Below are 13,597 nucleotides of genomic sequence, written 5' to 3'. Positions count from 1 at the left end.
TATTCTTTTAAAATCTAAAATGTTGTCCCCACTCTGCTTAAGTAGAGTTAGAAACTCATGAAACCACAAGAACTTTATCTTGTTCTACACTATAGTAGACCTTGGGCAGCTAGGTGGCTGAGTGGATAGAGTATCAGGTCTGGAGTTAGGAAGACCTGAGTTCAAATTTGGCTTCAGATGATTACGAGGGCTGAAAAGACTCAAGAACAAGAAAAATAGTGATCTGCCCAACACTGCCATTCTTTTCTCATTAGAAAAATTTTATTCCTCTAAAAAATACATAAATGTAAAATACTACATCTTGTTACCTCTTGGCTTATTTCCATAACAAATTATTAATAGTATTAGGCAAAGTTAATGAATGATTTGGTGTGGCCTATTTCTAGGGCTATTTCCCCTTCTTGGGGAAGGAAATTCTATTTCAGTTAGTTTGAAAGAAGCATAGTCATGACTGATGTGCAAGGAGAATTTTAAAACAACTCTAAGTTGTATGAGTAATGAACCCAGGGACAGGCCATTCAGCCTTCGGTAATCATCTGGCACTGCTGGTAACTTTCTGGAGCCAACAGAGGATCCTATTTGCATGATCAGATAAAGTACTAATTGCTGTTAAATCACCCTTTCCCCATTTTATTTGGTGATCAAGAATTAGAAATCATCTTATGTCTCTCACTGGTTGGAGGGTTGTTGTGTCACTGCATTTCTTTCTGCAAAACCTTGGAACTTCACCATAAGCACATTGGGTCCATCTCCAAGGGTTGATCAATGTTTTAAAAAAATATTTTTGATGATGGTGATAAATGATGATTCTAATAATAACCAGCATTTATACAGTACTTTAAGGTTTACAAAGCCTTTTATGCATATTATTTCACAACTATTCTGGGAGGTAGTCATAATTACTATTACTATTTTACAGATAAGGAAACTGAAGTTGAAGAGGTGAAGTGATTTGTCCAGGATCACACAGCTAGTCTCTGAAGCCACATTTAAACCCAGGTCTTCTTGACTCCAGGTCTATCCAATGAACCTTCTAACTGTATTTCAATGTAATTAGTTACTTTTATAATCCTATACATTTTATTTTATGCATTTAAAAAACATTATTCTCAGAATACCATAGGTTTCACCAGCCTTCCAAAGGATTTCATGAGAAAAGTAGGCTAAGAACCCCCAATTTAGTCCCTTTGGTCAGAGCTGAGAGCACCTAAAAGACCTTAGCTTATAAGACAGTTTTGTTTACTGAGGTTGTCCCCAAACCAAGGATGACCTTTCCAGAGGACTTGACTTCTTCCTGTCCAAATCTTGGTAGCTTACAAAGAAATTTTCAAAGTTTACATCTGTCTTCTTTGGACAAAATCTTATAGGATCACTGATTTAGAGCTGAAAAGGATCTTAGGAGGCCACCAAGTCTCACCTCTTTCTTTTACAAATGAGGAAATTGAATAAGAAAGAGGTTAAGTGGCTTGGCCAAGGTTTCATAATTAGTGTAAGTGGCAGAATTCAAGCCTGGTACCCTAACCACTGTACCATCTACCGGCCTTAAGCAGTGAGAACCAAGTGGCTACTGACTCCAAAAGTGAGAGTGGTGGCAGGATAGAGCTATACTGAGGATTTGTAACTGTCAGTTTATGGTAAAATCTGAGTTCTCCCCAACACTTTGGCAAATGCTATAACTCTCAATCCAGATACCTAGAGAGAAATGCCAAGGAACTGTCTCCCTAAGTAACTGTATTGTCTTCAAGTTTAGTCCTGATTTGCTGAAACTGCCAGAACCTAACGAATGTGCTAAGTGCCTAAGGTGAGGCAAAGTCTTTAAGTGAGACGAAAAGGGATGGCTTCATCCAGACACATATAGAGTAAGAGGCTGGTGCAGGGTGGGATGGAAAGTAGCAGGAAGGTGAGTTAGTAGTCTTAGGTGAAAGCTAACAGCCATGAATTAGTAGTCAGGACAGAATGTGAACCCAGACATATTGGTTAGTGTTTATTTGTTTACTGAACAGCCTTCTCAATTACACCATGCCACCCCAAAACAGAAGATCTTGGCAAAGTGGGAACTGAAAAGAAATCTGAGCACAGAGACACAGAGGTAGGTGCAGTGAAAAGGCAGTTTATTTTCTATTAATACTGTACAGAGGAAAAGAGAGAAGCCACAGTTACAGTTTGACTGTCTCTGGCAGTGTTATTTTCGATGTCTTTTTGTCGTTATTATTAATCTGGAGAAGACAGAACAGTCAAAGTATGCTTCAGGTTACAAAGTTCAGCAGCTAGCCCGGAAATTCTAATTCAGTGTGAGCACAACAGGTCCCCTTTTCCCCCCTCCCCCAACGAAAGTGGATCTATTTACATGTATAAGGCTCACCCCAAATGAGCAGCTAAAGCTGGGAATTTCCATTGACAACCTACATTCAGTGTAAAGCTGCATTTTACACAACATTTTCTTAAACCCCTGCAAGAATCAAATGTACTAGGTTTGAAGTTTGAGAAGAGGGAAAAATATGCACCCTCTTCATTCTCCAACAACCCACCCCCCCAACCCACCCCCCCCAACCAACCAACCAACCATGAAATAATAGGGACTTTTTTCTACTTTCTGAAACATTATTTCACTCCACTGGATTCTTTTTGTCCTAACCAGCACTTATGCTTTGTCCCTTACTGCATGAGCTGTTGCTAAATGCTGCAAAACTAAGGAGACGCATTTTCTCTCTAAGCTGAGAGATGCTTTCTCCTTTCTCAGCTCTAAGACAAAGCAGGCTTTTAAGTCTCTTCTCACTAGACTGACGGCACAGATGCTTCTGTTACAGGGGTATTCATTCAAAATAACAGTGAATCTTGAGTGGGCCTATTTGAAAGGAGTCCAGGAAAACTGGACGGGACATGGAAATGCTTCTCTCCTGCATTAGACTGTGAATTCCTTGGGAGCACTGGCTGTTTTTTTTTTTTTAAATCTTTCTTTGTCTTCAGCACTTTGGATAGTGCCTGGTAAGTTGCAGGTGCTCAATAAATGCATGTTATCTAGACTTCTGGAAACTTTCTGAAGCCAACCGAGGAGTCTATTTGTATGCTCAGATAAAGTACTAACTGCTACTAAAACACCTGTTTTTTTTTTTCATTTTATGCTGTGGCTAAGAATGAGAATCTTTAGAGTCTGAATGAATTCTTCAGGTCTGAAGAAGCTCTCTGTGCTTGGAAAACTGTGTATATGGATGCAAGACATAGGCAACTTTATTTCAGTGTTTGGTTTCTTTTTTAATAGGTAGCGTTGACTGAGCTATGATGTTGCATCTGGGGAAAACATTCGGCAGAAAGAATGAATGAGATCTTTGGGGTGCATTTCACAACAGATTGGAAATCACTCATCTATGGAGAATAAGAATTACTCTACTTGACTATTTTAAACATGTTCTCTTTCTCCACTGATATTTACAAGGCTGAGGATCAGGATACTGTGGTTTGTAGCTTTTACATTGTGATTGTATGTACTTATGGACAGATCTTAGGCACACAGATGTTTCTGAAACACCATGTCACAAAAAATACAGCATAGTGATTTTTTCATTAAACCTTAACTATACCATTATTTCTGAAATAGCTGCAAGAATTTGACTTGGACACCTCCTGGGCTTTATTAATCTATTAGATATCCATAGCTGCCAGGATGTTATTAATTCTTTCAAAGGATCGACTTAATGAGATATTACCATTGGTACAATGAGATTATTATTTTTTTAAATGTCATCTATTCTAATGGTAGATATAAAAAATTCTATCTTTTGATCAGTGGTGACTAAAAATTGCTACAGTGGAAAAGAATGCTAAATCTGGGACCACTGTAAGAATTTGGACTCCAGCTCTGATGTTTACCACTGGGGTGACAGACAAGTCATGTAACCTCGATGTGTCTTAGTTTCCTCATCTGTAAAATGAGGAGATTGGACTAGATGATTTCTGAGGTCTCTTCTAACTCTGTCATTCTGTAGACAATCCTACCACCTGTTTTCATTCAGTGGTAAGGCAGGGTCGGTAATCTCTCTGACAAAGGTATCTGTAAACCTGTTTCCCAAACCAAAGTCTGGGTGAGCTCCATAAACCCCACTGCAAAACTGTTGTCCTAATAGTGGGGTGAAAATGATTCCATTTGTCAGAAATGTAGTGTTTTCAAACTAAGCTTCCAGAATATGTTATCTCATTAGAAAAATATTATTCCTTTAAAAAAATACTTAAATGTAAAATACTACATTTCATTACCTCTCCGCTTATTCCAAAGTACATTATTAATAGTATTAGGCAAAATTAATGAATAATACCCTTCTCTCATACTAGACATCAACAATGGATTTCCCTTAATATGTCTTCATGTCATTATTATTGTGCTTCATGAAAAAGAAAAAGAAAAATGCTCTCTTAGAATTAGATATATACTATCACTAGACTATCAACTCTGGGCAAAAGTAGCAAAACCAACTGCAAGTTGGCTACTAAATGGTTTTCACTGGCACTACCATATTATGAGGGTGTCAGTAACTAAGGTGAATTTCAGCATACCTTCAAAATATCTTTCAGAAACATGAATAAACATTCTATCAACATTGCACTGCAGAAACTATTGCAAGCACACATTTAGATACAGGAATAAAAGTGTGTCAAAAGGCATGCACTATAGATAATGATTTTCATATGAGAGAGAGCTGTGGTAGGAATTCTCTGGGAATCTCTGAGAAATGAAACTTTGCCTTAGTTACTGATTCCTAAATACAGGACATGACAGCACAATATAATGACAAGAGTCCTGACCTGGGATTCTATTCTCAGCTTCTCCATTATCCTTGATAGGTAATTTCCTTTGTCTGTGCTCCAATTTCCTCTCTGTAAAATGAGGGGATTGATAAGATGACCTTGGACATCCCTTTGAGCTCTGACATGCTATATTTCTATGGTACCACACATTCAAGTGGGAACACAGAAAGGTTTCCAATTGGTTGGTATGGATGCAAAGATAATGCCTAAACTATACACTCTTAGGAATTTTTTTGTATGTGTCTTGAGGATCCTGGATTTTAACCATATTTCAGAAGAGGCTTGGACTCTGATACTTGCGCTAAGGGGTTGCAAAAGAGAATGTTGTGTTTATACAGCTTTGGAATACAGCCTGAAATATTGAAAAGGACAGAAAAGAAGAAAAATAAATAGAGTACTAAGGCAAACAGTCAAATGGCCCATCAGACCTATTTTATCATTCATTTAGGTAACTTCACAAAGGCAAATCAGATAAGTTCTGTAAACATAAACCATACAGTACATCAGCTATAGGTAAACGAATAGAAAGCCACCCTGTAATTCTTTTCTTTCTGTACTTGTATTCTTTTGTCCCGAGGTTTGTTTTTTAAAACTTTTTGACAAAAATTCAGTGCTTTGCAAAAACACCCAAAACACAAAACCAGCCCCAGATGAATAAGGGACAATGGGGGAGGGGGGGAGAGAAAGAAATATTATAATACCCCAAAGTGTAGAAACTTAGAAAAAATTCACAAAACATTTTAAAAAAAGTTTTACAGGCAATCATTTTCTCCCTATTTAGTAAAAGTGAAAATTGAAAAATGTGTTTGTTTGTTTTTTTAAAAAAGTTAAGGCTAACCAGTTCACTGACACAGGAAGCATGCAGTTCAGTCCATTTCCGTTTTTCTCTCTTTCACCCTGTAAGGAATTTTTCATGTTGTAGTTTTGATCTACATATATCTAAGGTTTAATGGAGTTTAGGAGTTGAGGTCTTCTTAAGTAAGAAATAAACAAAAGCTCCAATAAACTTTTCTAAAGATTACACTTGAAAACTTGTTCTGTGTCCTTCATGATATGGAGTGTAAAGGTCCTTGAGGGTAGGGACTATTTTTTTTCCTCTATAGCCCCACTGCCTAGGTTAGTGCTTGGCATACAGTAGGTGCTTAATAAATGTTTGTCAAATGAATGAAAGAATGGAGCTTTTGTCTGAATCCTGATTGTGCAGGTAACCATGTTCAACTTCTAAAGGACTGTTTTTTTTTTTTTTTTTAATAAAAATATGTATGAGTTCAGTGGAACTATGAAAATGCAGGCTGATTACCAAATTAGGATCCATAATAGGAAATCTTGGTGAAAAGTCAATGTTAAAGGCTAAAGCACAATTCAATGCAATATTAATAATACAAATTCTTAATTTTCAGAAAATACATAGTGTACATAGTACCAGTCAAAGAAATGGGGGAAAAAATCTACTGTAGCTGATTCTCTACAGTTGTCTGTACCCAATGGGACTGATATTTTCAGGTTCTCTGAATGGGCCAACTGTGGCAAAGATAATAGATCAAATCTTCTGATTAAGACTTGTCCTATTCAACTGGGCTTATATCTACTCAGCTATCAAAGTGCAAATATGACTTGCTTAAGCACTAGGTGTGTTTCTAAAAAATTGTGGACAGGTAGGATTTTGGATAATCACATCCTATTTTAAATGCACAGAGAAATCTGTGATTTAACTGTTGCTCTTAAAAAAATTCCCATACTTCTACATTTTGGGTAAAAATTAAAATACATCTTAGTAAAAAATTGTGACAATATTTATCCGTGGTTCAACTACACAGGGTTGACATTTTTATTCTTATTTGCAATTATCCGCACACCAGACCAATTTCCTTCTGCCTTCTTTCCCCTCTCCTTAAGCAACAAATTTACACTGCCAATGAGGTATTTTTCAGTGGGCTTTCTACAATCTCTGAAATGTAAATTTTGACAAAGACACAGAATGGAAGGCAAACTGGTTGGTTTTTTTTTTTTTAACTTTGCCTGAATTCTGGGGATACTTATATTTTTATGAAGGTGGTTTTCTGTTTATCAAAAGTTTCTCCAAAATTAGTAAAAAAAGGACACTTACTTTGTCCTTAGGGCAGATGCTTTTCATCACCTGGACAGAAGAGTGAATACAAATTCCCCTCTTTTTTTTTTTTTCAACTAGCATTTCAAAATGTGCCCAAGTGACTTCTGAAGGTATTTGACTTGCCTGAAAGCCACTAAGTGGTGTTCAATTACTCTGGGGGCCTTAAGCAGGAAAGTTTTGATTTCAGTTTTAAGGATAGTTTTAGAGAACTGTCATACCATAATGCAATGCAACTTTTGTTTATTAAATCTACAGACGTAAAATATACAGTTACTGACAATGAAAGCACAATTTCAGCACCTCTCAATTTTCCTCCAGTACTATGTTTCTTGAGAATGAAAGTTACTAAATTTATCTAGGATGAAAAGAAAAAGCCTTAGGCTTTAGGAGTAAAAGGAGTCAAAAAGCCATGTTTGAACTGTTTAGTAAAATTTGAACAACTATATGTTCATGGGATCTGTAAACATGTTTTAAAAATATTTTCAATATAAGTAATTTCCTTTATAACCTATATATTTTATATTATACATTTAAAATCATTATTCTGAAGAGGGGGTCCATGAATTTCATCAGATTGCCAAGGGGTCTATGACACACATAAACAAGAAGGTTAAGAACCCCTGATGTAAAGGAATACTGTGTGGCTTTGAAGGGATGATACCACATACGTTGGAGCTAAAGCAGAAAATCCAAGAAGACAACAGTGTAGAACAATTAAGATTTTCATGATTCTTGTATCTCTTTATATGTCTATTATTTAGTATTTGAAAGCTGAGTGAGACTATTCCTTGATTACAGGTGTTCACCGTACCTCTTTCCCTGTTGGGGAGTACAAGATGTGTGAAGTTCAAAGACATGAAATGATTCTTCCCAGGCATGAATGACTTTAATAAAGGTAGAAGGGAGAACATTTTAATTTTAAAACTGTTGACTAATCAGGCTTGTGACTACAATGATAAATAGAAACCTAATTTTTTTAATTTGCTAATTATCACTTTTCTATTCTGGATATTAGTTAACTTTTGGGAACTTTACAAGTGGAAAACATTCTTCAAATACAAGGTCTCATGTGGGAATAACTCAGGCACTTGGGAGAATTAGACTCAGTGTTTTTAGAAAGAGCCAAAAAAAAAGTGCTAAATTTAAGTTATCCTTCTACTTTTACCTGCTCTAAGTTTAAAAAAACAAACCCAATGTATACTGGATAGTTCAAAGTCTCAAGTGAAGAAAAAAAAGACAAGCTACAACATGCTTTCATGCTGTTTCTTCTCTAAAATAAAACACAAAAATAATGTACTATCAAAACCAAGACGCTTTCTTTTAAGCTAGTTTATTTCTTTTAAACTGGATGTTTTCTCAAATTGCTTTGGCTGATTATTTCATTGAACTTTAAAATAAATACTAATCTGTAGAAAGGAATATAATTGAGGTTAGCCAAGTTTAGTTTGAACAAAGTTTGGCTTCTAAGTCAGATAGCTTTTTCAAAGGCAGCTGTTTTGGCAAAACCACATCTTTTAGAACTTCTCATCCACAAGTGGCTCTAACCTCCCCATGGAATAAAAAAGAAATTACCCCTTTCTATTTCATTCATCTGTGAAATTTAAAGATAAAATGATTGACCTCATCATCTGGAAAACTTGTATATTAGATACTTCAGGGCCATAAGTTGCTTCTAAAAACACAAAAGATGTCATGCAGATAACATTTACTCTTCTAAATGAGAGTAAAGCTAATATCAGACCAAGAAATTAAAACTAGAAATAAAAAATGTTTTCCTATACTAGTGTTAAGTAAGTTGTTATTGGGGCCAATTTAGCCAATACTGGGTCTGTATTCACAAGACTACCTTTTAAAAATTGGTATTGGTCCCCCTCAGAAACTGGATCTGATCATCTGATCTCAGCTTTAACTTAATATTTATAGAGTTTTTTTGGTCTTTCATTGTGTGATAGAGTGGGCAAGATTTCATGTTAAAGTTATCTATAAAGTACTCTAACTTGGCCAGAAAGAAAAGAATACAGAGTAAGGGCTCAGCTGAATTTTATGTGTATGTAGCTTCAGCAGTTAATGCATTTAAAGCACCATTCATGATGGAAGAGAAATATCATAGAAAACAAGCTTAGGTTGGAAAGACTATTTGAGAAATATGGTCACTTGAGAGAGATTCTTTAAAATAATCCCTTTGTTAAAATGTCAGAAAATAGCCATGAAAACAATACACAGATGTCTTAATAGAAAAATTTACTGTTTTTTGATATAATAGAAACTAGATTCATGTTTTTGTCTGCCTCCTTCAAGTCTGGAGATAAGTCAATACTTAACACAATGTTTCATGTTCTTAGAAAATTAAAAAAAATGGCAGCTTTTATACACAGAGATCATCAGTTGTGTTGGACAGTTCCTGACAGGTTATGGAATGAGTATCTAAATTTCATTTTGGTTGAACAATGGATTTTTTTCATGCCCAGTTCATTTCAGTTTTCACTGAAGGAAATATGTAGCTGCACAATACTGGAATCTGGAAGCTTAAGTCAGGTCAAAAGAGGATGAAACATCTCTCACCCTCTGTCCCTTAACACCTAGGTATTGCCAACAGTATTTTATCACTCATGACCTAAAAATGGAGGCTCATGTTAAAAAGATGCATAGGGAAGAAAGTCTTGGGGAATAGTTTAGGACTATATTTTTGAAACATGCCACAGAATTTAAAAAAACCCCAACAAATATTCTATTTCAGGGAAAAGATTTAAGGCTAGTATATATAACTGGCTAACTGTGAACAGCGGAATTCAACAAAGCAGTATAAATTTGAGTCAGTTTTTCAGACCTACATCCAAGTGTGACAGAGAGAGAGAGAGAGAGAGAGAGAGAGAGAGAGAGAGAGAGAGAGAGAGAGAGAGAGAAAGAGAGGAAGAGGGAGGGAGAGAGAAAGAAAAGCAAGTCCATAAGAAAAAGAATAAGATAAATATAATGACATGCACTTCGCCCCCTGATTGGGAAAACTGGTAAGAAAAAATAAAAGTAAAAGAGAAAGATTACATTTGATGGAGGTAAAAACAAAATAAGAACATCGTGGTGCAGTTTATTGAGAAAAGAGAACTCAAAGCCATCCACCTGCGAGGCAATGAAGGCGTTTACTTCCAGCTCATAGTATTGCAGTTAGTTGTACAGAAAGGTCTATGTAAGTGACAGAGGGAGCAGAGGCTCCTCAGAAGGAGAGAGGAGAGAGAAGTGGTCACATGACAACACAGCATTGACAGCGTTTTTTCTTTTGGGTACCTGGAACTGGTTCTGTGGCCAGGCTTTCCTCCTTCACTTCAGGGGAGGAGGGCTCCGTGGTGTCTGAGATAGGCTTCCCGGAGACAAGCTCAGCGGCATTTCCGTCAATAGTGGACACATCTGTCACTGTCTTCTCTCGAAGGGACTTCTCATCATCTTCGTCGATGAGGACCAATTCGGCTTTGATGGTCTCATCATAGCCTAGCACCTTTTTGGCCTCCTCCTCGCCCTCTATGTTTTGGTAGCCCATGAAAATCATGGTCACTGGCTGGTCCATGCTCACGTCCGGGACTTCAGCTCTAGGGTCTTTAGCCTGTTGTTCTATGCTCTCAGCAGAATAGTCTTTCTTTGATTTGTGGACCATTTCTAACTTTGCCTCCTTGTAGAGCATCTGTTCCTTTGTTTGGCTGAATCTCCCATCTGCGATCACAGTCCTCTCCGACAGAGCCTGGGCCTCATGTCCTCCTCTAATGCTTGATTGTCCAGCTTTCTGAATAAGTTCATCTACATCCTTTGAGCTTAATTTATGAACTCCATTCTCTACCACGGTACCTCCCGAGTGCACCTCATAGACTACTTTGGTACCATCATCATAGACTTTGGCTCCTCTCTGATGGACCCCCTCTGGGCCAATGGTTGATGTAGAGAGAATCTTGGTCTCTCCTGTTTGTTTGTCTTTCTCCACATTTATTTCCATGGCGTACACAGCTTGAATGAAAACAAGAGAGGAAGTGCATGTTACAACAAAAAAAAGCCAGTGAACGGTTAATTGCCAAACAGACCAAAAAAAAAAAATGTTATTGTGCCCTTTTGCCTATCAAGCTATTTCTAAGTGCCAAGCATCCTGCATGTTAGAGTGAGGTACATATGGTGAATGGAGATGCTTACAAAGAATACAGCAGTATGTGCATTACAAAGACAGGTATAGTAAAGAGGCACCACACATTAGTAGGGATCAGCCTGTCAGTCCTGTGAGAAGACAGTCAACAACGACCTCTGAAGATTCAGTGTCCTGTGATGCATTAAGGTTGATAACATGCAAGCTGACCTTTATCATGGGGCTTACCTCCAACCGACAAAACAAGAGAGAATTGTTAAAAGCACTTAACATTCAAGTGGACTAACTCTAAAATGTCATAGCCCTCTGGCTATTTTCCCCCAGAGGCCTTTGTCCATTGCTAACTTCCCCTCTGTCTTCTTTTTGATTCCAGGCTCAGGATTCTGAGTGAGGGGTTCTCTTAGAGTTCTTTCACATTCTACTCCAAAAGAAAGTAAAAACATTTTTTAAAGCCGTGGAAGTCTTCAGGTGAGGTGAGTACTTGAGACATTTAGTTTCTTTTCTAAATAAATGACTAGAAGTGGGGCAAGACTGACTGAATTTAGACTATCCAGACAGACTGGAGTATGGAAAGGATGGTCATTGGAGCTCTAGTTGCTGGTTCCAGTTCTGAAGGCCACCAACCCTTCTGCCCACTATGGCATTGTTCAAAAGGTGTAGAGAACAATTCACAGTTGAATCAGTCACTTGAACACATGTGATAAAGAAAAGTGATAAATATACCATTTCTAGAAGAAGACAAGGCAATCTCAATACTGGTCACTTTTTTTTTTTAAAGACTACAATAAAATATTCAGAGTTTCATCTCTTCAAGGCATCTGATCATTAAAGTTTTATTTAATCCAAGGGAAATCTTATTTTTTCCTCAAGAGGTCACCCAACATTTGTCTCTCACATACAGGTGCGTGCACACACACACACACACGCACACCACATGCACTCACACAGAGCAGTGGTTAAAAAAGCAGATGCAGGGGCAGCTAGGTGATATAGTGGATAGAGCAACATCCCTGGAATCAGGAGGACCTGAATTCAAATTTGAAACTTATTAGCTATGTGACCCCGGGTCTCAGTTTCTCCATTTATAAAATAAGGGATTTGGACTAGAATGCTTCTGAGAGATCCTTTTCCATTTTTAATTTTGGATCTTAAAAATTCTATCAATCTTCAATTGTTTAAGAGTACAGGAGAGTAGTTACACTCTGGGCAAGTGGGAGGTTAGATTCCAAAGTAAGTCTTCCTAAATGGATGAAATTACCCCAGAAAATCTCAACAGTCACCCATAAAGTACAGAACAGTACCATTAAACAATTGTTGCTAAAAGAGTGTCTCTGTAAAAAAAAAAATGTCTCTGTAAAAGAAGGCAGTCTGGATCACAGGGCAGGTAGAGCTTAGTAAACAGTTGAATTTGAATTGTATTTTTCATGAATCCTTAAGTGAGAGGTTCTCAAACTTTTTGGTCCCAGGACCCCAAAGAACTTTTGTTAATGTGGGGTTATATCTACTGATATTTACCATATTAGAAGTTAAAGCTGTTAAAATTTTAAAAATTAATTCATTTAAAATAAGAATAAATTCATTACATCTTAATATAACATTTTTATTAAAAATAGGTGTATTTTCCAAAACAAAAAAAAATTCTAATGAGAAAAACTGCATTGTTTTACACATTTTTGCAAACTTCTTTAATGTCTGGCTTAATAGAAGAGAGGTGGAGTCTCTGTACTGAATCTGTTGTGATAAGTTATTTTGGTTGAAGAATATCTGTCTCTCACAGGTAATGTTGTTGGAAAAGGGAAGAGAATTTTAATAAGCAAATAACATCTTAGTTTCATTACAAAAATAGTTTTGATCTCATGGATCCCATGAAAGGGTATCAGGGATAACTTACGACTTTAGCTAATGATCAGAAGTGAGGTGTGAACAAGGACTTCTACATCAAATAGAAGAAAGTAAAAACAGGTGAAAACTTAACTGGCAGCAAAATTAATGATTAAGAAGGGATGGGGGAAGCCCTTGAAAGGGCATTTAAGGGGGGTTACATCTCCACATGACTTTCTTCTTGCTTCATAATGAAAAAAAAACCACAGACACGCTGAAAGTCAGTTTATCAGAAATGCTAGGATGGTCAACTAAGGCTGTCCCTCTCATGAACTCTAATAACTTTTAAGTATAATGATGAGAGTGTCTATGGGCATGATGAAAAGAGATTGTATAACTCAGTGCAAGGAGCACAAAGGAGGGAGACTGAGAGAGGAGCAGATTTAAGGCTGTCATTGTAATGCAAGGATTCATCATCTTTATTATGTCATAGACCCTTTTGGCAGTCTGGTGAAGCTTATGGACCCTTCTCACAATGATATTTTTAATTGCATAAAATAAAATACATAGGATGACAACGGAAACCAAAGGTTAGTGAAAATAAAGATTTTTTTCCCCTTACCTCTTATCCAAATTTACAGACTCCCAGAAATCGATGTATCAACCCAGGTAATTAACCCCTAACCCCTTATCTCATGTCTTACTCTGGAGCTTATTGAGAAAGGCAGTTGTGACTACTGAACTATTTA

The 13,597-nt window shown here is 36.9% G+C and overlaps 1 protein-coding gene and 1 long non-coding RNA gene across 7 annotated transcripts in view; one reads left to right on the top strand and one right to left on the bottom strand.

The window, feature by feature from the left end:
* The window catches only part of PALM2AKAP2 (PALM2 and AKAP2 fusion), a 536,456-nt gene that overhangs the window by 245,858 nt on the left and 277,001 nt on the right, over window positions 1–13,597 (bottom strand). For 4 of the 6 annotated variants that reach the window (XM_072650185.1, XM_072650184.1, XM_072650187.1 and 1 more), the window contains one exon: window positions 10,190–10,897. The exons of the other annotated variants lie outside the window; for them this stretch is intronic. In XM_072650185.1, the coding sequence (XP_072506286.1) occupies window positions 10,190–10,897 (708 nt within the window). The remainder of the gene's footprint in view (window positions 1–10,189; window positions 10,898–13,597) is intronic. 6 annotated transcript variants of the gene reach the window in all.
* On the top strand, window positions 924–5,821 carry LOC140530994 (uncharacterized). The gene is made up of 3 exons (XR_011976241.1): window positions 924–1,049; window positions 2,004–2,093; window positions 3,264–5,821. It is a non-coding gene; the product is annotated as an uncharacterized lncRNA (long non-coding RNA).

This window comes from Notamacropus eugenii, chromosome 3, assembly GCF_028372415.1.
Source record: "Notamacropus eugenii isolate mMacEug1 chromosome 3, mMacEug1.pri_v2, whole genome shotgun sequence".
NCBI lineage: Eukaryota > Metazoa > Chordata > Mammalia > Diprotodontia > Macropodidae > Notamacropus > Notamacropus eugenii.
The sequence above is the reverse complement of the archived record's forward strand: the minus strand, read 5'-3'. Positions and strand labels throughout refer to the sequence as shown.